General features: G+C 36.6%; 1 protein-coding gene across 3 annotated transcripts in view; it reads left to right on the top strand.

Moving 5' to 3' along the window:
- Positions 1-26,438, top strand: part of ARB2A (ARB2 cotranscriptional regulator A) — a 419,560-nt gene that overhangs the window by 264,549 nt on the left and 128,573 nt on the right. For all 3 annotated transcript variants that reach the window (XM_082651759.1, XM_082651758.1, XM_082651757.1), the window contains 2 exons: positions 6,118-6,234; positions 13,654-13,738. In XM_082651759.1, coding sequence (XP_082507885.1) covers positions 6,118-6,234; positions 13,654-13,738 — 202 coding nt within the window. The remainder of the gene's footprint in view (positions 1-6,117; positions 6,235-13,653; positions 13,739-26,438) is intronic.

The raw sequence follows: 26,438 nt of genomic DNA, 5'->3' as shown, positions 1-26,438 counted from the left end.
TTTGCTGGTGCCCAGAAAGTGAGGTTGCCACAGTACAGCTTCAACAATTGTTTTAGCATGGTGCTATTACTGGTCTAGTATTCTGATTACAGGACTTTAAACAGACGCAATAATCAGCTCTTTCTACTCCTCAGACAGGTGATTTTAGAATTATTGAACCACATACTCTAAGGAAAAAGCAGCCCTTCATAAATTTTTTTTCCTTTATGGATATATGACCCTTTAAAAAATAACATTGTCATTAAATGCATTCTAAATTAAGCTTCTGTTACCTTCTACATTGAGAAAGGAGAATGCACTAGTTTACACATAAGGCGTAGTTTACATTATATGTTTTTATGGGATCCTCTACTATAATTGTGTACCGTGTGTCAGGTGCTCTGCAAGTTGCTTTATGTTTAGTTCATGTCATCTCACAATAACTCTATGACTTAGTTTATTTATTATCTCCCTTTTACATGTGATGAAATAGAGACACTGAAAAAGTTGAAATAATTAACTCAAGGTGTTACTACCAGAAGTGGCAGAGCAGGGATTTGAACCCAGGGAATCTGACTCCAAGGTCCTTGAATCTAACCACTGCACTCCTTATGAAGACTGCTTACTTGAAAGCTTCTACTTTTGAAGGAGGAAAAAAAAAAAAAGTGAATGCAGATGAGAAGTGTGAACTGTAACATGTGAGAGCTGAGTGTCGTACTTGTCTGAATTTCCGGCTGGGCAGTTTAGTCTTCCTATTTCATCTACCAAAGTGTATACGTATTTCATTATAATCACTAGAGGTGCTTCAAGAGCCTTGAGTAACAGAACCAAAGTTTTAATGTTGCAGCAAAGGTATTTGTTCTGTGGGTGGTATGCTATTGGGATAGACTTGTACAAAAGAATCTTCAGGAAGACGTTAACAGAAAAGACTCTACCAAACCCACTGGCAGCTGATTAGTCATCTTGGCCCAGGGCACATTTTTAACACGGTAGGCCTGATAGCCCAGAGGACAGTGCACCACTCGCTAGGGAACATACAGGGAGAACTGTAAAATGATGGGAGAGGCTTGTGGTAAAATACCAGAGTTTGTCGAACCACATAAAGACTTCACTCAAGTAGAAGCACTGAGTGTAATTATAATCTGCATAACGAAAATGTGAAAAGGCTTTTCATACTTTCCAAACTTTGGAACAACTTAATCTGAAATCTTAACTTGAGAAGCTCTAGAGGGAGCTAATCTATTTATATTCATATGTATTTTTTTAAAGACATCTCAAATCTCAACCGTGCTATTAACCAGACTAAGGATTCATTCATGCTCATACAGTAGTAATGATCTTCAAATTTATAAACGTACAGTAGTGTCAGATCTTCGTCTGAAGGAAACATGGGTTATTTGATTTTCTTTGAGAATATTCTTTCCTGTACAAGTGATTCACATGCTGTAACCCTCACAATACATATGTGTAACACATGTCAGAATTTAAAAAGGAAGTAATGGCTTTTGCTGATGAAAGACTTTTAAAATATTTCCCTCAAAAACATGTTTAAAATATATATGCAAATATAAATATGGATCTACATGCACATATATACATCCCTACCCCTAAGCCACACTGGCTCTTTCGGGAGGTCCCCTCGGACTTTAAGATATAAGACATATTTATTCTGAATGCTGTGGCTGCTGGGTCACAAATATGGGAAAATAAAATTATCTGTTTCTTCTTTTAGGTTAGGGTGAAGACAACCCAGTTCAGGGTTCACTTCTTTTTCAGGTTGGGAGTATTGAATCTAGTATTAGGTTGGATTTGTAATTTCCAGAATCCAAGGCCCTGGAGTAGAGACACGAACCTACCCCCACAGATTTCATGGTAGAGCATCCCTATAACATCAACATTTCCCTGCCTTCAAAAGCTTATCTTCTAAGCTAAGACAAATGGACAGCAATTTTTTCATTTGATTTGGTGGAAATAAAAGAGTCTTTATGTTTTCCTTTGCTAATAGTACCTCACGGTAGAGTTCTAGAAGAAATGAAACCCACAGAAAAGTTAAACAGTTTGTAGGTACAAAAAGGGAATTAAGGAACTTTTGGGGTGACATGAAGTATTTGAATTGGGCCAGGTACTTATGAAGATAGTAAGCAGATACATCATTTGAGGGCATTGGAGAAAGCATGGTGAGGGAGGTTAGGTGGACAGAAAAGTCCTACCTGATTTCTGGGGAGAGATGGTAGCAGCCCTGTGGAAGGGCCATATCCATGGAGGGGAGCAAAGGTAGCTGCCACTGACTGGCCCTCTCATTCCGCCCTTCTGGTCCTCTGGTCTCCATCTTGCCAAATACTCTTACACTCAGATAAGCTGTCTTATCTTGTTATAGTTACTTAATGTTTAAAATCTTACTCTCACTCTGGAAGAAAAAAAATAATAGGTATTTTTTCTCTCAATTTCAACCCCATCAAAAATTTTAATAATAAGATGAGCCTGCATACAGACGGTATATGTTTTTACTGTTCAAAGTACTTGATATTTATTGGCTTAATTTTGTCAGACTGGGAGCAGGCAGTACAATGAAGGAAAGAGCAGATTAATTGTGTATAAGCTAAGGTGAAAAGACATTATAACAAAAATGGAATAGATGAACAGAATTAGGAAGGGGAAAGAAAAATATCAGGTGACAGCATCAAATATTTGTATTAATTCTCAAATCATCAATATGATTTATATAAATATTTAACTTTCCCTGTTATCCTATACATCATTTATTGTAGAACTATAGTAATAATTTTTAATGCTGTTGATAGTATGATTTTGCTCATGGCTGATTTCTCTTAGCATGATTTTCAGGATTTCAACATTCTTTACTGATTTGGATTTGGATTTTTTTAAACCATTCTTTTAAATGTCCAAGTCAATGAAATATTGTATATATGAAAATGGAATTAATCAAATGAGTTTATTTATATAAGAATGTAATAGTATATTACTGAGAAATAGACCCCATGTGATACAAATGAAAGAACACAAGACATAAAGTCACGGTCAAGTCAGAGCTGTGTCACTTTACATGGCCACAGATATAGAGTCATATCTGTGTGGCCTTTAACCAGTTTCAAAGCTTCAGTTTCCTCCTCTGAAATGGGGAAAATGATACAAGGTTTATATACACTTCAGTATTATTTCAGAGTGAAGTGAGATTGACTATGTATTCATTTTGAAATGTATGAAGTGCTACTCAGATAGAAACAAATATTAGATACACAAAGAAAAGCAAACAGTATTTTAATTTTACCATACATTAAGTAAGCCATGAAACTTTAGGATGTTGATGTCTGGGTTATCAATTTTTTTTTCGCTTTCATTCAACTCAATACCATACTGCCATACTGAAGACATTTTAACAAAAAAAAAATGCCATCTTTCTTTTCTGAAAGATTGGTATTGAGATCACAAACTCTTACCATTTTTAGAAATTAAGATCCCTCTAAGAATCTAATGAAAGCTAAGCATCCTCTCCCAGAAAAATATTCATATCACATACAGACAGAATTTTGCAAAGAATTTCAAAGGTGTTCATATCCATGGATCCTAATAAAAACCACATCTCCACCTTAGATTGACATATAGTAGGACTTCGGTCATATGGCTTCTTTCCTTTCAGATTTCTGGGTTTTCCAGACTATCATGGTCTTCTACTGTGGACTTTTAAAGAAGTTGTTTTCCTGCCCAGCTGTGCCTCCACCCATTCCTTGCTTTAGTTGTGTTCCATCTAAGGTCTGTCTCTTAAACAGTCTTGATTCCTGTGTTCAGTCTACCCCCCCACTGCCATTCTCCAGCATTTTTCGTCACTGCTCATTCGTAGTGGAAGCAGTAAGGGAGAGAATGGGAGCTAGGAACCACACCAACAGATGCAAGAAGCAGAGGCTTTGGACGGAAATGGCACTTGCAAGTAGTTCCAGTACTACCAGTTGCAGCATGGCCAAAGAGGAAAATAGTCTGAAAAACTAAAATGTTAAGATTTTCACAGATTTAAAATTCTACTAATCCTAAACAGTCAAATATTTGAAATTTTTTGTTACTGGGTTCATTTGTAAACAGCTCTTGATTGAGATCCTCTGGAATTTGACCATTCCCCTCCTCTAGTAATATAATATGGAAAGAAGTGCTCTTTAAACTGTAAAGAACCATAACAATGTAAGGGAGTATCATGCTGGATGATTAATGTGTTTTGATGTGATGTGAAGAACAGTTACAGATCATCACCATCCATTGTGTGAAATGTCAGCCAGATGAACAAACAGACCAAAGTTTTTTCGCTCTGGTAGTCAGTCTATCAACTGTATATTTTTCCAGGTTTGTAGAATTTTAATCCCCAGATTTTCTACTTTTGCACTAAATCCTCAGCCTTTTCAACTCTTAATTTTATATCATTTCACAAATGGTCCTCAATATCTAGTACCTTCAGACACTACCACCTTAAATTTAAGTCAGCATGTGTCAACAATAACCAAAACAAAATTCAGCACAAATATTTATAAATGCAGACATATTCTTAGACTACTAGAAGAGTGTGGTGTTCTTATTTAGTAACTTCAACAACAATCTTCCTAGATCTCTAAGTGTTCCTGTTTAGAAAATGAGAATAAGGACATATAAGTTCTTCATGAGCCAGGTGGATTCACTGTTGTGGAATTTGGGGGTTTATTATCCAATGTCAGTTTAAATTTCTATATTCTAGTGCCATCGTAATCCAATGAGAATCTATTTTTAAAATAAAATCTAGAAGCAGGTAGTAAACTGCCTAATAATGAATGTGAAGTATTGAATTAGAGTATTATTTTATGCTTTTAAAAATATTATTGGTACTGCCAGGTGAATTTTTGCATTAATATTATGGTGTTCATAACCAACATTGATTTTAAGATTTGCACATTACATGAGCAGAAACCACAAGGCACAAAGATTTAAGGTGCAGGAATGCTGCTGAGGCAGCATTAACAGTGAATTAGATTCCCATTAGGTACTGTTTAGTGAAAGGGGATGTGCATATGCAGGGTTTAAAGAAATTTAGGAGAGAGACATTTTTAATTCAGAATGCCAACAGGCATCATTTGGTATCAGAAGTGTGGCTTGCATTGTTTTCTGTGTGAGCTTTCATCACCATTCAAAATTCTCCCTTTTTTTTAATGCAGTAATGTATTTTTGATAGACAATAAATTAATAGTAAATGATAGAGAAATTGCTCTTTTTTAGAGGGAGAAAAGACATTTGATGCAAAGAAAGAGTGAAGGCATGGCTATAAAATTCAAGGCTACTAGATACTGTATTGAAACTAAATTTTTTATTAAGCTTTCTTATATTTGTTGTGTCAAATCAGTTACTAGTGTTAGTAGAGTTAGAATGTTTATGATTCTTTTAATCTAGAACTACTATTTCTCAGTTTCTTTATTTTGCAGACCACTGATGAATTCTTCCATTTCTTCAAGCCAAGTGGCTCTTTTTTTAAGTTTTAGAACAATTTAATTTTATAGAAATAACATTCTATAGAAACAAGTTAAAATGTAATCATTTTTCAGCCTAAAAGAAAGCAAAATGACATTGATAATCTTGGAAGAGAAAGATCTTTGTGGTCATTTAAAACACCAAGGAATTACAAGGCCTTGGTGAAGAGCAGGCTAGTTAAATTGGAAAAGTCAAAGACATCTTTCTTTACTGATGTGCCGTCTACTAAAAATTAGCAGAAGTTAGTCCTAAGTAGCTAACAGTGAACCCCTGGTACAACTCCCTGAAGCACTGAAATAGGACATGGTGGAAGAAACTTATAAAAAAAGCCCTCAGGGATTCCTCTTTTTTCCCCCTGTGATGCCTTTAATCCTTGAATTGTCAAACCACGTGGAAAATAATAGAGCTGCACAGTTCTAAGACTTAAGTGGTATTGTCTTTTGCAAAGAAAATATTAGGTCTTTTCACACCTCTGTACAAGAATAAGGCATGTGTTCAGTGTAGAAAAGAGTAAATTTGAACAAGAGATGCATATTGCTTTTTCATTTTTAATATATTACTGTTATCTATGACTAAGCAGATTGCACCCAGTAGGGAAAAAAATTGTGGCCAATATTTTATTTTCCTTTTTAAAAACAGATGATTCAACGAGAAGCAGATGTGAAAAGTAAGGTGACTGCTGTGGCGCTGACAGACTCTGTTCACAATGTGTGGCATCAAGAAGCTGGCAAAACGATTCGAGAATGGATGAGAGAGGTGAGATGATTTTTTTCTGTGCTGAGATGAATGAGTGTGAGCCTTTATATCTTGAGCAGCCCCACTAACTTATATCACCTCCCACCGCCAAATTCCCTTTCTGGAGGCAGAAAGAGGGAATAGAGAAAACTAGACATGGTTGAAATAATAATAGGAAACCCTTCTGAAGAAAGACTACTTTTTTGAAAGCCCTCCTCCCATTTTTCTTTTTCTTTTTTCTTTTTTTGGCTTTCTATAGAATATCCCCTTTTTCTTTTTCTTTCTTTTTTTTTTTTGGCTTTCTATAGAATATATGTATGCATACAGTATATAGTAGGAACTTTGGCTGAATAAGGTCATGATCTGTTAGGAGGTTATTATTCCCTGCTTTTTAATTTTGGTATTTAGCATTGGTACTGCTTAATTACAAGAAACAAGCCCAATATACATTGTCTCATTCTTTTCTTCAGAAGTGGTCGATATGTGCCCCTCTTAAATGGATGGCTCACTGCTGCCAGTAGGGGGAGAAGAAGTGAAAAGCTGAAATAGTGTTTTGCAGACCCTTGAGCTAGGAGAAACCCAGGGGCTGGTCATGGTCCAGCCTCAGGCTAAGAAAGCTTTTTCACGCTTCCTAAGGGCTTGTGAACCTGAGAATTTACAAGGACTCATTGAACATGCTCCCATTTTTCAAACAACTTTCAGCTCATTATTTCCTTGATTCCTATTACAGATATATAGCTGAAATTTCTTTTTTACTTATATTCACCTTCCTGATATTATAAGCAATTGACATTAGCCACGCCATGCTTTAGCAATTGTTTAATCAAATCAATACTTACATTTATATATATGAATGAGCTGGTTGACCTTCCTGATTTTCTTCCAGTATTTTTTTTTTTTAATAGAATACCCAGCTATTTATTCAGCTGACCTCTCACCATAGGTACAGTAACTTCTGCCAGTCCTCATGGTGCACCATAAGGACCAGAGAGTTAATGTTTGAAAAGAGTTTTGAATAAACAGAAAGACTAGGCTATATAATCCCCTAGTGGTGTTATCATATCACCAATCTGTTTTCACTGTTGTTATTCTCCATTAGAAAAAGTATTTTCATCATGCAGAAGTCTAAAATATTTTTACTCCTCATAATGAACATATAAAGGTGGGTTTTTTTTAATCTATTCTAACACCCAGGTGTTTTCTGACCACATTGCTTTTCTCCTTTCTCCTTTCACAATTTAGCTACATCCTTAATTTTCATTACCAAGGACCTAAATTCTTCCAAGAGAAATTTTGTGTATTTTATGACTATACTTTCTTATGCAGTTTATCGGTCCAAATGGATACATAAACAGCTCCCAGTATTATATAACTAGTAAGGTTTATAAATGATCTGTTGGTACCTTTTTTCCCCACACACAGCCAATATAGAATTTAGGGCTTATCCCAAACAAGAAGCATCCCTGTTTATCATGTTTTTTGATTGCGAGTTCTTCATGTCTCATTCCAGGTGACAAATATAACAGAATTTATTTAGATTTACTTTTTAAGTATTTCTAAGATTGGATTAGGCATCCCCTAAAAATCAGCATATATTAATCTGTGCATTTTTTCATCTGACTGAAATAGGCAGTAATTGAATTTATCTTAATTTTGTCAAAGCTGTCAATAATTTTTTTGCAGACATAGCTTTTATAAAATTTTTGAAAATTTTATAAAATTTGATAAATGACCTAGTTCTTTCAATTCCCTTGATTATGGCTTAGGCATAAAGAAGCGTGAAGAGTTTTGTGTTATGACGTACCAAAATTCAAACCCCAGGTCAATCATTTACCTAGCTGTGTAGTCCTGGGCAAGTTTCTTAATATCTTTGAGATTCAATTTTCTCATCTATAAAATATAATACCTATCTTGTAAACATGGCTGGGAAAAAATGCATGTAAGGAAACAGCACAGTTGTTGGCACTTTAAAGAAGTTCAGTAAATCACAGCTATTATTATTGTTACCTTTTCACCCCAAATAATGTAAGATAGATGAACACTGTTCTCCTTTTGTTTCATGAATGATTTGCATATTCAAAATATCTTACGAAAGAGAAGTAATTCAGAACAAGGAGTTAGGAGAACGAGTATTGATAATGATGCTGGCTTAGTCACTCACTAGGTAAAACAGTAATTAAGGAGCTAGCGTGAACTACCTGGGTCTACCAGGTACTCTGCCAAGGCTTACTGTCTTTAGAAAGCCACTCTGCGTTTCTGGGCCTGTTTCATAATTGTGAACTAGACATAATAATTCCGATTTCATCTATTTCATGAATTATTGTGAGAATCAAAGGTGATAACCAAGAGGAAAACCCCTTGAAAACCAAATGGTACTACATAAAGAAATCAACTGTATTATTGTAGAAAACACTATAAGATCCCAGAGATAAAAATGATTAGATCATTGTTGATGGGGCTTTGAAATCATTCCTGCTCAGAGCTCTCCACTGAAACAAGAGCAAAAAAAGGGATATCTTTCAGATATCCTTGCAGGAACTCACCTAAATGTGTGATCCCCTAGTGGAGAATTCAGTGTGGTTTAGCAAGGTTAGAGTCCAGGATCTCCCAACACTCAGGATGAAACAGCGTCCCCTCTTCTTTCTCCTTCTCAGTCCCTGTGCACTCTGCAAGACTCTGTGAAATACTGAAGAGCAAGCAAGCCTGGATTCAGCAATTAGAAAGGGCAGTTGTCTTGAGCACAGGTGTTGGGAGAAGCCGTGGCAGGGCAACCTTTGTGCCCTCCACCGCCCACTGCCCTACCACCTCGCTGACTCCAGCTCCATTTAAAGTCAGCTCAAAAACTGAGAGAGCTTGCAGATATCCCCGCCAAGAAAAACACCTCAGCTGAACTGGCACGTTATCCATAAAAACACCAGTCTGGTTGTAGATGAAGCCTCAGTGCTTTTGGCCTCTTGATGATTGGCTCCATTATTTCACCAGATTGGCTCCATTATTTCACCAAACACTGCTTTAAAATGTGGAAGTAAGATAACGGTACAAATTGCCTAGTCATTCTTGTTGTACTACAAATTAGTAAAGTTGTTTGTTGTTTTACAAACATGTTTAAATTAATATGGTAAAGTTGCTGATGTTAAGTATTCATTTACTATAGAAAGCTGATTTTTTAAAAGTAGCACAGTGAAAGAAGGTTAAGTACTGTATTCTTGTATTAATTGTATAACTTTAAAATAACAATTTCTTTTAAAGAAAGAAGGTCAAAGAGGGCTACTATGGCAATGATTCCAAGCGAAATATACTCCCAACCAAAAGACCAAGCATACATACTAAGCCAGCCTCATGAGAAGAGGTAGAAAGTAACCAAAGGCAGCTCCTGAAAGGAACTTCTTACCTCAGGCTCCAGGCCTGTAAAGTCTGAGTGAACAAGGATGAACCCACTTAACCTAAGAAGGACATTATGCTAAGTGAAATAAGCTAGACACAGAAGGAAAAATACTACACGATATCACTTATATATGGAATCTTAGAAAGTCGAGTACACAGAAGCAGAGAGTAGGATCGTGGTTACCAGTGTCAGGAAGGTGGGGAAACAGGGAGATGTTGGTCAAAGATTGCAGTGGTATAGAATGCACAAGTATAGAGACCTAATGTACAGCCTGATGACTATATTTAATAATACTGTTTTGAATACTGGAAATTTGCTAAGAGAATGGATTTCAGGCTCTTTCACCACACACACTGAAAAATGCTAGCTATGTAAAGGAGAACATGTTAATTGGCTTGACTGTAGTTATTTCACTATGTATATGTATATTAAATCATCATGTTGTACTTAAATATATAGTTTTTATTAAAAAAAATAATGGGTGAGTGGGTGAATGTCATTTCCTGACATACCCCTGGCCTCTGAAAGTCTCCAGCCAAGCCAGATGTATGGTTCTACATGATAGTCATGAACCCTTAGCCATCACCATTCAGTTCTGAGCGTCAGTCCTGGAAACACAACCTGATAAGTAGTAGTTGTTCTTGTCTGAGGAGGACACAATGCCTTCCATATTAAGCATCAACCTCTAGACACTGATGATTTATAACTCATAAAAATGAATAAAAATCTACGCTCAACCAGGGCAACATGCACCTCCAAATACTTCCAAATATCTTGCACAGGAATACCTAGTACCTACTTTTCTCTTTAAACATAATATATTAAGTTGTAAAGTTTTTATAAAATGTTTTGATTCATTTCATATCTACACTGAAATGTTGTCAACCTTGGTTTAAATAGTCACTCAGCACTGTTTTGGCCTATAGGCACTTCTAGTTTATACTAACAGCTCCCAAACTTTTGGATTTCACGAAGAAGGCAATTTACAACCACAAAAACCTAAAGTTTTAATTTTAATTTTAAAGTCATAATTTCAGAGTAAAAGACCTTTAAAGTTGAAAACACTTAACTTTAAGACACTCACTGTATTGCCTTTTTTTCTCTTATTCCCTCAGACCCAGAGAAATTGTAGTTACAGGATCCATCCCCATCTGCTGGCTCTGGCCAAGGGCTTCTTTCTCTCTGCTTGTTGGTCGGGATGAGGCGGGGCTGCATCTGAGGCTCAAGCATGGCTCTGTTGGTACCTCTAGTCCAGCATGCCTTGTTGTCTGCTCAGGGCAACTGAGAATAAGATCTCTGAGGTCTGGGAACACACTCCAGCATGATCTGGGTTTAGATAGGGCCTTCCTAGTGGGCTGCTTCTGTCGTCATCCAAGACACTTAGCTAGTGTTCATCTCAACTGAAGAACTGGAATAGGGTGCAAATTGGGGCATTGAGAAGAGGGATAAAATAAGCATTAGAAAAACAGTGAAAAGAGATTTGGTTTCTAAACTATAAAAACACATCTCAGAATAGGGGGTTCCATTTGATAAGATGGAATTTCAGATAGATTGAATTCATATGTAATGGCTGTATGTCTTTCTCGTATTTCCTTCTTTACATATATTTCCCAGTTTGTTTACATTATTTTGTTTCATTATACTCTATCATATGGCAAACATATTTTTAGCTTGTTTTGTCCTTTTCTCTCTCTATCTTTCCCAGTGGGATAGAAATATCACACAAACATGCACACACCATACGTATGTGTCAACTTATAGTATCAAACCTTTACAATTCTATACCAGTACTTTGTCATTGCAGAGAACTTTTGGACACATTTACTTTAATTATAGGATGTTTGTTTTCTACCCTACTTTTATGAGAGATCAAAGCCTAAACATGTGCCTAGATAAAAACTGAAATTTCAGAATCATAAAATGTAAACCTGTATTTTGTTTTAAATATTTGAGTTAAAGGTGACCTGGATAAGATCCATTTTGTTCAGCTTTTAATGTCAATGATGAGTTAGAAAATGACTAATCGCCTTAATACTATAATGTACCATCACTGTTACTAATACTGGAAATATCCTATAAGACATAGTTTTACATATGTGAAGTGTAAGTGAACAGTATTAAGACTGACATATCACCTGGGTAATAGCCGACTTTCATCAGATTTGGAGGTACTACTAGGATGAATAATAATTAAAATATATACCTAATCGCTGCCTGTCTGTCGGTAGAGCTAATTGCTGTCATTGAAAAGACTAAATTGTTTAAGAAAAAGAGAGAGAAAGAGAAAGTCATTCTTCATTGAAGCTATCTCCCTGTATCATTGGAAACCTATTTTTAGTACCTATAGAAGTCATGATTTTTGAATTTATTAGGGATTGTGATGAATGATAAAACAAATCATCCATTTACATATCTTGACACTGCTTTGGAGAATACTCATTTCTTACAAGCAAGTGTCACACTGTATATAAAAGCTGGCTAATTGTGTGCTAATCTTCTGTATTATCTAGAACTCTCTGAGGTGGTATTCTATCAATAGTAATATTAATTTTATTTATTTCAAATGTACGAAATATCTTCTAAAACCCTATTTCTTTTATAATTTCTTCTCCCTTACATTGTATAATTTTGCATTCAGCTGCTAATTAAGATTAGGAGTGAAAATTATAGAATACATATCCACTTTAAACCCTCAAGCTTTTATAATACATGAAGATAGTAATATTTTATCCATTTTAAATGTAAAAAGAGAGAAAGCAAAGCAGTTAAGAACATTACTAGATGTTGTGTTTGTTTTCATGTTTTTTTTTTTCCGCACAGTTCAATAGTTTCATTGATCTACTGTTTCTTACAAAAATCTGCCATGCTTTGTGAACTTCACTTTCTAATCTCATACAGCAACCCTTCCTTTATGTTATTCCTGCTCTCCCTGGTCCCAGAACAGTAGGGTTGCCTTGACAAATCTATTCAAAAGCTATTCCTCGGCCTTTATTGGTGGGGACTGGGGCCTTTGAAATTCTCTCCTCACTGCAACACAGCTGACATCTTCTTCCAGACAGAATGAATTAAGGAAATACAATAAGACACTTGATCTACCAGTCAAGGATCTTTCCACAGTGAGGACGGATTCCATGGTGCACAACCAGGACAGCAAGCATCTAAAAATACACAATACATGCTTGTTTACCAGAATAGCAATCAGCGATTTTTCCAATATGATTGATAGGATGATTTCTTTTGAAATAAAATCTGTCTGGAAATTCATTGTGTTTGTGTGTGTGTCTGTCTGCGTGTGTGTGTGTGTGTGTGTGTGTGCACGTGTGTATGTTGGAAATTTTTTTAAAGCCATATGAGGTTAATCACATTTTTAAAGCCAGACTTCAAATACACACTTAAAATGTATGGAAGGAATATAGATTATTTTTATTTCATCTGTCTGAGTTGTAAATCATCATTATCTTAGAGGTTTATTCTTAATATTGAAGCCTTTGTGTCCTCAGACACACAGCTACAATTCACCAGGTTGTGTTTCTTTTGAACTGTTTGATACAGCCTTCATTGAACCAAGTTGAAGTAAAAATTAAATGATAGTATATTTATATGGGCCAGATTTTGAGGAGTAATTGCAAAATTTATTTCCTCTAGTATTACAAAGACAAAGAATATAGTTTTAAAATATCACTATTCTTTCACATATTCAAATTAATATTTATTTCCATCTACAAGTTAAAAATAGATACCCTTTTCAATTTCCTTTAATTAAAATCCTAGCCTTCTCTTATGAGTATATTGCATCATAGTTCACAGAAGGTTACATGTCTTCTTAATATCAGGACAGATAACTTGCTGAATTGTAGAAGATGAACTCTTTTCCACAGTCATATTGGTCATGAATAATTACTGACTATTTACATAAGAGAATTTTTTACAGAGTATGGAAAATAGAGTATACTTATAGTGGTTGATTGTATAGGATAAATTAATCTCTACAGCCTAACAAGCTGGTCTTGCCTTAAATTATGTTTCAACAGAACATTGTCTCTATTACATTGCAGAACTGTTGTAATTGGGTCTCTAGTTCAGAACCGTTAGACACATCAGTGGAGTCCATGCTGCCTGACTGTCCGCGAGTCTCAGCAGGTATGTGTTTGATGAGAGATGTATAGAGTGCTTTTTATTAAGGTGAAAAAATATGCTAATGAAATGTGGAATTCTATTTTGTGAATTAAGCATGTTGTTCTGCCTTGAATCTTTGAATGAATTATTGGTAACATACAGCATGGGTCTGACCTACTACCAGAAGTACATTAAGTAGCTGAAGATGCTTACCATCCAACTCTGTAAAGATGAATAGGTGAAACAACGTGAGAGTAATTTAGACAGTTGCTGTTGAAGCTTAGGGAGATTAGATGTACATAAATTGAAAATTAGGACAAGGACTGGATCGCTGTACAGGATCTCAGAGTATTTGTCTCTGATTGATTACCAATTCAGTGATCCAATAGGCAGTCAAGACTGTGAGTTCAGAGAAGAGACATTCCTGTGGCCTAGAGTCTAGAGAAGTTTTTCACGTAAAAGATTTTGGCTGGACCTTGTGTGTTAGATAGGACTTGGATTATAGGAGGACATGCAGGGTGGTATTCTAGGCAAAAGAAACAGAGCAGTATAAGGAGTAAGGGCTGGAACGGATCGGAAGATACTCATAGGGGGCAAAGACAAGACTGGCCTGTCCACTGAAAGAAAAGAGGTAGCGGGGTGAGCACCTGAGGAAGCAGGCGAGCTCCAGACAGTTGAAGAGTGGCATTGATTTCCATCCTAAAAGGTGGGTTACTTTAGTCTCTAATCTCTAGATAAGAGGAAAGAGTGACATTTTTCATTACTTTCTGATTTTGGCTTTCACAATTTTGATAGTAAACACAAACTGAGCAGTGGTGTCTGGTTATGTTACAGAACAGAAATGGGTTTGCTTTGGTCATAGATGCCAGAGAATGAGTAGAAGTTTTGAACATGAACTACCTCATATAACAACCATAAGAGATAGCTAATCGCTAAGCAAAGTTGCATACATGTTTACATATTTGAAGGAAATAATTTGGAGAACAGTTCAACTACTAGGTAAAGAACTATTATTATAATTAAATTTCACCATCATTAATACCTAAACTTGAACTGAGCTTCACTATCATTATAACTAAACCTTTCAGGTCTGTCAATCAGGGTTCAGTCAGAGCAACAGACTACTAGGTGATATATATGCTACTGTGTGTGTGTGTGTGTGTGTGTGTGTGTGTGTGTGGTGTACATTAATTACAATATATTGTCTTTATTATCAGTGATTATGTTCTATAAAGTATCTGAGAACACTGAATTAGTGAATACTGAATCATCACTCCTAGGGAAAATACAGGGTTAGGTTCCTGCAAGCTTCTGGTCACATTTTCATTGACCTATCAATACATAACTTTGTTTTATGAGTGTTTCAGTTTAAAGACGCCTTATTTAATATATATTGTTGATTCACTAACATTGAATTCACAGTCAACAGCACTGTAACTCATGCCCTAATGGGACTTATTTTCTCCATAAGACACATCACTGTCTTAACACTTCAGCACTATACTTGGACGCCATTTCAGAGAACAAAATCACCAACAAAAGCACAAAAATGTGAAAAACATGGCACTAAATAGTCTGCGAAAAGGACACTTGTTTACAGTACAAGAACTGGAACAAGAAGGCGAAGCATGGCCTTGTTTCACCTTAGTTAGGAATGTGTGTGTTGAGCAACTCAAATTTTTTACCACGCTGCACATGTGCATATCCACAAATGACCACAAAAGCACCATGAGTATTGATTTGGGGGTTTACAAATAAATTTTAATAAGTATGTGAATTCAGAAATATGGAATTCACAAATAATGAGGATTGACTATATATAGTAAAGGATTTATTACAGAGATTTGACCTGGGATTTGATCAGAGCTGGTTACGCAGTCTCTATAAGAATGTCGACTTGGCAAACGATGCTGGAGCTGAGTCTACAGAGCAGACAGTTGTTAAGGGAAGATGTTATGTAAAGGGGTGGAGAGCAAGAATGAGCTGGAACCCATAAGCATGAGCTGGAGCCCATGAAGATGGACTTAAACCCATGTCAGTTCTTGTGGCTTCTGTCCTTGGTGGTATGGGTGTCCTGTAGAAGCCAGTGCCCTTTGTCGTGGTAACCACTGCCTTGTGCCACCAAGTGAACCAGCAGATAAACAACATGTGTGAGCTTGAAATTGTTGCTGCTTGACTTTAACTCTCCAAATTTCCCACAGAAGTCTCCCGTTTGTACCATTCTAACTGGAGACACACAGATTGAAAAGGAATTCTGGGAAATGTAGTTCAACCTAGCCAAATTGCCACATTACAGAGCCTCCACAGTTCACCCCTTGTCAACTTGGCACTCATATACATCTCCTTAAACCAGAAAATCTCCAAACGAAGACCTTAATGAAGTCTTGCTTCCACCTAACATGATACAACTATCCCGTGTACAATCGAAAACACACTAAGAAGGAGGATACAAAGCCCATTTTTTGTCCTTGGCTGATAGTTCATTCTTCTCATCTTTGGTATCCTGTAGTTTAAATACTGAGAGATAAAGCTAATAACTATTGACACATCTTACATGAGATGTTAAGGGAATAAGAGAGAAGAAAACAAAAATATTTAGTATATATATTCATATCAAAATGAGGAAATACTCATAACTATTACATTCCTTATTTTTGCAACTGGTCATGTAGTTGTAGCTGGTATGTGTAACTACCTTCATTCCATATTCTCTTTGGTTTCAGCAAACACGTCAACTGGTCATGGTCTCTTGCCTGGTGGGATGACCTGTATCTTCATTTCTGAAGGGTCAGGGCTGTTAGCAGTCCTGCCTGACTTGCATTATTGTAGTTTTCTATTGACACGAATCACAGAAAACATTAACAGATGACCTAGAGAATTTCCTGCACTACAAACACTCCTATTTACCCCCATTGTGTAGTAGCAACTCAATTTTTCCTTAGTAATCAGGATCAATCACCCTAGCCAATATAGTAACAATCTCTGTTGCTTGTTAATCCAGTGGTATAAGGATTCCAAAGTGGCAAGATGGCAGTTTCAGCTTTCAGTTCAGTGGAATCGTTGTGACACCTCATGGAAGCATTCCTCCGTATGGAACCTTTAGACCAACAGAGCCTAAAGTCATGGGAATGGGAAGCAGTAGTTTTGCTAGTAGATTACTAAGGGTATTGAGAAGAGAATCCAGCCCCATTTCTACTCCTCATTCCGAGATCTGGGAGAAACATCACAGTGTATTAAAGGCTGATGTAGAGCACATAACGCACCTGGGAGGACATTGTCTCAGCTCTACAAGGTGGTGTCACCTAACCAGGCACTGTAACTGTTCAAAAAGTCATTCCACCATTCTATCAAGCCTGCTGCTTAAGGATAGTGGGGAGCATGGTAATACCAGTGAATGCTGGCAGATCTCAGGCTATTGCTTGTCCTCTTGCTTGCTCCCTCTGATGGAAGCCAGCTGCCATGTTGTGAGCTGCTCATGCAGAGGCCTATGTGGTAAGGAATCGGTGTCTCTGGCTGAGAGCCAGTGATGATCTGAAGGCTGCCAACAGCCACGAGAGTGACCTTGGAAAAGGATCCCCTCCCAGTTGAGCCTTGAGATGACTGCAACCTCAGCCAACACCTTGACTGTGGCCTTGTGAGAGGCCCTGAGCCAGTCATCCAGCGAAGCCACACTCAGATCCAGGACCCTCAGGTGCTGGGACTGATAAATGTGTTTTGTTTTAAGCTGTGAATTTTGGAGACGACTTGTTCCACAGCAGTGGATAATTAATACAACAGGCTTACTTCAACTCTGGTGGTCGCTCAAGCCTAAGCAGAAAGAAACCTTAACTTTTTTTGAGACTAAATCTTTGTAAGGTTCTTCTCTTCTCTGATACCTTAGGGTTTAAGAGCAACTCTTTCAAAAAAAGGCATTAAAATGCTCTTTGAAGACAATTTATTTCTACCCTTTCTCTTCTACTACCTCATTAGACTTTGTGGTACAGTTTACCAAAGATAAGATATTGTTTCTTCTTTATCACACTCATTTGATCCTATACTAAGTTGTGAGCTCTTCTCTGAGCTTATACTTAAGCTTATACTGTTCAGCTCTTCTCTGACCAAATTTTTCGTAGAACAGAGCTTGCTACTTTCTGTAACCTTCTATTTCCTGTGGGTGTTTATTCCAACAAATTTGGCTTAAATCAAAAGGAGATTTCTTGTACACTCCGCAGCATACACAATTGTCCCCCACTTTATGAAAGCTTACTTTATGCCACTTCACTTTTATGAAAGACCTGCATTAGTACCTGTTTTCATTAACAGAAGGAAATCCAAAGAGGATTTTTGCTTTTAGGAAGAAAGGTGAAAGCAAAAATAGCATTCAGCATTTGTTTTCAGGGAGCCGTTATAGAGGCAGCAAGTACCCTGAGCTGCAAGAGTGGCACCACTAAGCTCCTTCTCTGGGAACTACACTCTGCATCTCAACATCAAGTTGCCATAGCTTAACTGTGCATGTAAACCTCTGTGCCTTATCTCGATTTATTTTGGGCATCCGCTAGCAAGAGTGCCCTAAGGTAGTTGCTTCTGCACTTTACATCATTTTGGCTTACAAAAGGTTTCACAGGAGTTACTCTACTTTCAGATAGTAGGGGAAACCTGCATCCATTTATTCCTCAAATATTTATTGAGCAATTATTATGTTCCAGATGCTGTTCTGGAAGCTGGGGACATAGCAGTGAACAATAGCTTATAATGACTTTTTTTCCCCAAAAAAACTGTTTCCTGGCCCTCTGCCAGTGGGTAGTTTGCTCCTTTTGAATCTGGCATCAACACTAGGTTGCATCAATTGAGAGAACAGTTAGGGCCAGTACCCCCAGCATTTTCCATACCTACTTATAAAAATTGAACAGGTTTTCAATCAAAACCAGTGATTTCCCTCAAAGAGTCCTAAAAAAATGTTGAACATTTTTTATGACATGATCAACATTATTATGACGTGATAAAAATGGAATTTTAAAGAAGATTAATTTAGTAAATGAATAAAAAACAGGAGCAAGAAGCCGGAGGCAGTAGACTCAGCAGGATGTGACAATAAAGCCAGTATATGTGGTTGATGGTGTGAATTGGAGTGGTGGCAGTGGGAACAGAGAGGATAGGAGAGCTGTAACAAATATGACTTGGGAAGAATCTACACTCCTTGATGATAAACAGATTGAAGGTGGAAGCTAAGGGGAGGGAGAAGACAATGATAAGCTCCGATGAAAAGTAACTGGGATAATGAAAATGTCATTACCAGAAGTACAGGGGAGCTGGAAGGGGAAATCAATTATGGGCAAGAAATGATGAAATTGTTTTATGACCTACTTAATTGAGATAATGATAGTTGAGGTGATGGCAGGAAATTCAAGTAGAAATGGCAAATGTTGTTTAAGTACCTTTGAAAGACTTGAAATTCTCTGATTAATAACCCTGTTACTATAATTTAAACTGTTAAGATTATTTGAAATTTTCTATGTGTACTGACCACAGGTTAGTAATGGATGTCCAGACTATCTGTTCAATTTAGTGAAGGCTTTCTTTTTTCCAGATTTCTAAATTACGAAGTTTTTTTTCCTGTTACACTTTGCTTTTTATCTTTTGACTAGACATTTCATGGTCAAAGCAATGAAATTGCCTGTAAAAATACATACTCATTTAATATTGAATTTTTTCCTTTATTACTAAATATGTTTCCCTTTACCCCCAAAATAGATCTAATGCTCATAAAAGCTCTATTTTATGAATGTTGTTTACCTGTGCATATATATTTTAAAAGCAGGTATAATAAAGTTTTTTAATTGTACTTAAAATACACTGATAATTATTTTCAGTACAGTCACATTGTTTTTATTTTTCTTTTGAAAGCAAATGTAATACTTGACAACTCCACACTTAAGAATTGTCAGCATTATATCTTATATTGTACTTAAAATGAAGTCTGACTTTTCAGTTATTATAACATATAGTGAACGGTGGATATTTGAGGGATCTTGAATACGTGCCAAGTGACTGGTTCCCCCACTTCTTTATTTTAATAGTATTTCGTACTAGTGAAAATCGGCGCATTGAAAACATGTTATTCAGAGAAACATGTAATAGGTTAATAGGATATATGTTTATTGTATAGCCCACATTTTGGTTGTTTATGTTTATTATAAAATGGCAACAGCAAATATCTGCCTCACTTATAGAAATGTTATGAAATGTTACAAGGACAATTTTTTGGTATCTGGAGGGATATTTTAAGTTCATCCAGAGGAAGGCACTGTGAAAATGTAATGTGGCACTATATATTCTCATTAGTCATTTTAGAATTTAAAACTGTCATTTATTTAAAAGCGATTATTGATTATTTTAATCCTGTAGAAATGGAAAAAGCATTTGCAGAAATATTTTCCCTTCCATTTTCTTGTCTCCAATTCTATTTTTAAACAACAAATAACTTAGTTATTCATGTTTTCCTATGTTCTCTGTGACATGGGTAAGGGTCACAAAACCGTAGTCACAGAAAGACAGAAAATATAATGGAGAAATCAAAAGGAAGACTAATAGTCAAAAGAAAAATGTTCAGTAGGACATAGAAATCAGGAGACAAAGCTGAAAGAAACTAGGGTAGCAGTAAAGATGAAATTAGAAATGATCTTATGTGGTGTGTTACTTCCCCAAAATAGCAAATATAATTTTTAACTGTGTATGAGCAGACATTCTTCTGGGTGAAAGGAAAGCAAAATATAAATGTTTGAAAGCAGACAAGGTTATAGAGCACTGATATCTTCTGACTTCTTACAAGTCTGGACACAGCTTGCTTCGGCTGGCCTATGACTGACAGTCCACTCTTTGCCAGGTGGGTTCTAACTGGGCCTAGGTGTGGATAAGTACTGCTGCTCAGGCCCACATACTTTCAGCCCCGTCCAAATGTGCTCCCTCCCTGCCTGTCTGGGTATATGCTTTCAGTCTGCATGCATTCATTCAAGAAGAATTCAGTGTGGACCAGACATTGCTGCAGATGCCAGGGACATAGCAGTGAATTACAGTAGATAAAGGTCCCAACGTGGAGCTTACATTCTAGTAGGAGATACAGACAGTAATAAACAAGATAAGTAAGGAGAGTATATGTGTAGTATGTTAGATAGTGGTCATTGGTAGGAGAAATAGAAAACAAAAGAAAGGACCTGAAGTGTGTGTATGTGGAGGGACAGATTCGAATTTTTAGGAAGGTGGCCAGGGAAGGCCTCTCTGAGAAGATGACACTTCTAGGACATTCCTTCTAGTCCTGATCTTCTCCTGTTTCCCACTGGTAAAGACAGTACATATTTGCCTATCTGACTTTAGAGATCCTTTTCCTAGACTTCAGGGTATCTACTTAGGTCTGAAGTCTTCGCCCTTATGTTCTCCCTGCAGTCTCTTGTTCTGGGTTCTTGAAAACCTGACCTTCTTATCGGATCCACTTTACCAGTCCTCTAAGGTTTATGGTAACCGTAAAGCATAGTCACCAGAAAGTTATTAAAGTTATTCCACTCTTCCTTAAGCAACACGTACAGAAAAGTATAACATTTGTATGGCACTCTGGACATAAGCAACCTTGACATAAGAGAAGGTTGCTTATGTCCAGAATTGAATGGACAGAGCCCCTCCTGGCTGACCTGAAGGGTGAGAGGATGAGTATTTTCACATACCTGTGACCCTTTTGTACCAGGCACACAGGATGGAAAGCTCTTTCCATCTACCATTAAGGAAGTACATGAACCTAGATTCATTAAAACTATGCGGTCTAGATCTCTGATTCCTGTCAATATATTCCCTCCCCAAACTTGTATCCATCTCAGTTTTTCTTGCCTTTGTCATGACTTGAGTTAGTTTTTTCTTTTTTATTTCAGCTTACTTAGAACACTTGATGTAAATCTGTGTAAAATTTAGAAAATTAACAGTATAAATGGTTAAAAAAAAAAAGAAGAAAAGAAAAGGGGGGAAAAAAAGAACCAAGGTAGATATCTTAGGAGATAAGAATTAAACTTGAAAACTTACTGTATTTAGATGATCCTGTCTTATTCTGGATATAGAAAGGGGCCATTAATGGAACCCTAATTTTTCTTTGCTTAAATAATCCAGACTGTTTACACTGACTAAAATACTGAATATTTGCTAAATATTCACTTCACTTTATTGCTGAAAACATATCTTGAGGAAATGACACTAAGGAGTTATATCTTTTCTTTATTAGTGAATAATCACTTCCTTCTAAAGATACCAATGAAAAATGTTTCATTCAGAATGTGTAGACAAATTGAGTTGTCTAGTATGTTTTTAGACATAGCTCAAATTAATTAGGTAATTGAAAATCTATACTTTGCCTTGTAAACAGACTTTAAAATTCAAGACATCTTAGCATATATGATACTGTACCACTTTTGACTACATGTACTGCTCAAGAATTCTAGCACTCCTCTTTCTTCCATTCAAAGGGTATACATTCTAATTCTTTAAGTGGTGTTTTCATTAACTAAATAGCACTTTTCAGGCAGTTTTTGTTCATTACTGTAGCTGTTATTCATAGGTTAGTCTCCCTATTCATTGTTCTGTGCTACCTTATAATTATTAGTTAATATCAGGGATGAGTGTTCTGAAAGTTGACCACTAGAAATTCTTGTGTTTTCAGCGAATTATTCATTGTAATTAGCTGGAATCAGGCACTTTGGGGAAATAACTGATCAAATACTCATTTAAAATAATCCAACTATACGAATGATATTTATGTAGATCACCAATATTTGCCCTGATTATATATATATACTTAATCAGGTCCAATATTATCCTGTGATTTTTGACTTTTCCAGTTTTCCAGTAATCACAGTGAAAAGTAGTCTCACTCCAGAAATCTCACTTTAAAAAAAAATTAAAAATAGCCACCATGTTTTTTACAGCTTTCTGAACCAATTTGTGAAAAATTCGTCAAAGAATTTGGCAGTAAAGGTGGCAACTCTCCTTTTACTGAGCTAACTTTTCCCTTTAAAGATAAAAAGTTTTTAATTATTTTGGAATGCTTTTGGATAAATAACCAAATAATATGAATTTATATTTGTACTTGAAAATTGTTTAAGTTATGCGTTAATTTGTGAGAGATATTATTTTTACAGTCCCCATAGCAGTGTCTCATGGCTCTTAGTGCTATGTCCCTAGTTGTTAGAAAAGTAAGTCGGGACCAGTGATACCTAAGACAGAGATCTTCATTCTTTTTAAACAGATATTAAGTATTGATCTCCCCTTCCATGGCAGTCTGTGCTTCACTTGTCCTCTTTTTCTCCTTTCCTCTGTCAGCTGTCTGGGTCAGTGCTCTGCATGGCTCTCCCTGGGTCTGTATATTGCTCTCCGACTCTCCCTCTGTCATCTCGTTTAGTCTCTATGTGTGGTTCTTTTCTTATAATTTTTGTCTTCTGTGTCTCCCTGGCTTCATTGTCCCCCACCTAGAGACTCTTTGTCCTGCAACCTATGGAATCACATCTCCCCCAGCCCAGCATCTCTGCCTGCCCCTTCCTGACCTGTGTGGTTTGCCTGGGTCCACTGCCCTTCACTTCTCTTTGACCAGCCGTGTGATATGTGCCTCCCATCTACACCCTCCCTGCCTGCTCTGTCTTGTCACAGACAGACATCAAGTCACCAGCGATAAATCTGTCTGCTGGCAAAAATACCCCCAAAACATACCCCTTCAGAGAAACTGCATTGCTTTCTAGTAGTGATTCAGAACTTCTAAACTAAATATTCTGTGTTACTGAAATGAAAATGCAAAGAGAACATTAGGCACCATAGATAGGTCAAGTATTTACCATTTGTAAAATCCTAAGATGTTCTAAGTTGATTATCAGCACTTTAAAGCAGGGGTATATTTTTAAAAGATTTTGTCTCATCATAGTTCTTAAAATATAGTCCTTCTTTAAAGGAAAATAGTTTTATTTAATGAAAAATATTTTAAAGATGATTTGATCAATGACTTCAGCTTTTAGGTATTGACATTGGTTTAACTGATATATGATGTCTAAATATTCTTTGAGAACTGGTACTAGTATTTCCATTCGTATTATCTCTATCATAATATCCCCTTCAACCATACATATTTCACCCCAAGTATTCAATATGTTATACCAATAAATAAAGAAATCATGTACCAGCTAGTTTATGCATGTTTTGAATAATCTCATGGTACAATCCTTGACAAAATTCAGTTATTTTGCATAATTTCTTAATTTCTAAAGTACTATAGAAGTTACTTGTTTAAAATTTTGGGCAAATAAACATATATATCATTTTAAGCTTTGTATAGCAATGATCTTTATAAGTGAGACTTTTGTAAGAGACCGTAAATTGAAATTTTCTAATAACTTTCTAAAATCAGTATTGGCTTAGAGATTCTTTTGTTTTTAGCTAGTTTCAGACATTTTAAAAGAGCAAAGTGAAGTTTTTACTTTTAATTTCCTTTTAATAAATTGCCTTCAAAGAAATTGAGTCTTCTTTCCATTTTAATTTGTGTGGCAAAGTAGCCACACCTTTCCTGCTTAGTTTCCAGAAGAATAGTGATTAAATTTAAAATAAGACATTGTTAATTTAAGGCCACAGATACAAGTGATTAAATATAACCAATATGTGGGAAAGCTATTTGTGGAACTACATGATATGCAGGTTGAATTTTATAGTAAAAAGTATAGTTTTCCATAACCATTGTAGTTTAGATTTTTATAGCACTTCTCTTTTGAAGGAATAATCCCTCAACATTACTTGGTTTTGCTTTTCTTCAGAAATAATATCAAGCATATAAAATCAACACTGGCAGCAAAGCTTAAATTTTAGAAAATCCAAATTTAATTATTTTTACCAATTGATTAGTTGTTGACTTAATTAATTTCCCCTGAAATTAGAGCCTAATCCCATGTCTTACTTCAAACTTGAGTTATTCTTGGTTCTCTTGGGGTAAGAAACTAACTATAAATATTTATTCCTTAATTGTACAAAGATTTATTGAGTACTTAATATGTACTAGGCACTAGTTTAGACTCTAAAGATTGCTAGAGGGGCTTCCCTGGTGGTGCAGTGGTTGAGAATCTGCCTACCAATGCAGGGGACATGGGTTCGAGCCCTGGTCCGGGAAGATCCCACATGCCGCGGAGCAGCTAAGCCCGTGCGCCACAACTACTGAGCCTGCGCTCTAGAGCCCGCGAGCCACAACTACTGAAGCCCGCGTGCCTAGAGCCCATGCTCCGCAACAAGAGATACCACCACAGTGAGAAGCCCGCACACTGCAACGAAGAGTAGCCCCCGCTCTCTGCAACTAGAGAAAGCCCACGCACAGCAACGAAGACCCAATGCAGCCAAAAATAAAATAAATAAATAAGATTGCTAGGTATCACTCTTGCCCCTCAAGGAACTCACAGTCTCCTAGGAAAAAAGTCTTTTATCCATTGCAGAGATTCTCTTGGTTCCTAATCACAGGTTGATCATTGAAATAGGTGAGGTGAAGAGGAAGGTTAAGGACTTATGAACTCCTTCAGGACCCAAATGTAACTCTTAGTTCACTAACAGCTCACTTTATTAAATGGTACCCCACTACTATCTAAGAGCTAGTGCATCTTCTCAAAGTGTCCACCTTCCTTCCCTACTATTATAAGACCCTGACTTTTTACTCTAGCTATACGTTTCAAATGAATGTGTTACTTGTCATTTCAAACTCTTTAATGGTATTAAGTCAGCATTTATGAAGAAGAGCTTTGGATTTAACATGACTGTGAGAAATTTGTATCCTCCTAAATGTGTGGAGAATTAATTCTGTAATATGACCAGACGAAGATCTACAGTCATACTCTGTATAAAATGAGGATAATGCTAGTACAGTCTTATTGGGTTATGGTCAGAATTAAGTGAAATAATCCATACGAGACTGTTAAAATAGTACCTGGCATATGGTTACAACTCAGTGAATACAGGTGGTCCTTGCTTTGCACCGTTCTAATATACACAAATTTCAGTTACCATAGTTTAGTTAAATAACACCAAACCCCCCAAAACAAGGTTCAAAATTTCAGTTACCACAATATATTAACTATTAGTAATTGCATTAAGTACAACTGTCTATGTAAATAAACAGATGCACATCATGATCAATGACCAATTATATCCCTTTTTTCAAAATCTGTCACTGACCAAACACTGCATATCTGTTATTCAGTTCATACACAGTAGCACTATCTGTATTTATAAAAATGGATGGTCAGGGGGCTTCCCTGGTGGCGCAGTGGTTGAGAGTCCGCCTGCCGAGGCAGGGGACACGGGTTCATGCCCTGGTCCGGGAAGATCCCACATGCCGCGGAGCGGCTGGGCCCGTGAGCCATGGCCGCTGAGCCTGCGCGTCCGAAGCCTGTGCTCTGCAACGGGAGAGGCCACAACAGTGAGAGGCCAGCGTACCGCAAAAAAAAAAAAAAAAAAAAAAGGATGGTCAGAAGAGAGATCCGGCCAACAAAGATGAAAGTGAAGCAAACACATGAAATGCTGGAAGTGAAATTGGAAAGCACTGTGACGAAAAGATGAAGATGTCCCAGAGGAAGTGATACTGGCAAAAAAAACACTTCACATCAAATGAACTCTCAGCGATATTTCATGACATTGGAAGCTTGAAGGGTAAAATGTTGGAAGCTGATCCACACTTAGGAGTGTGAAAGTTAGC

Source organism: Grampus griseus (genome assembly GCF_964374135.1).
Source record: "Grampus griseus genome assembly, chromosome: 3".
NCBI classification, from domain to species: domain Eukaryota; kingdom Metazoa; phylum Chordata; class Mammalia; order Artiodactyla; family Delphinidae; genus Grampus; species Grampus griseus.
Note: the sequence above shows the minus strand (reverse complement) of the source record. Positions and strands in the feature narration are given on the sequence as shown.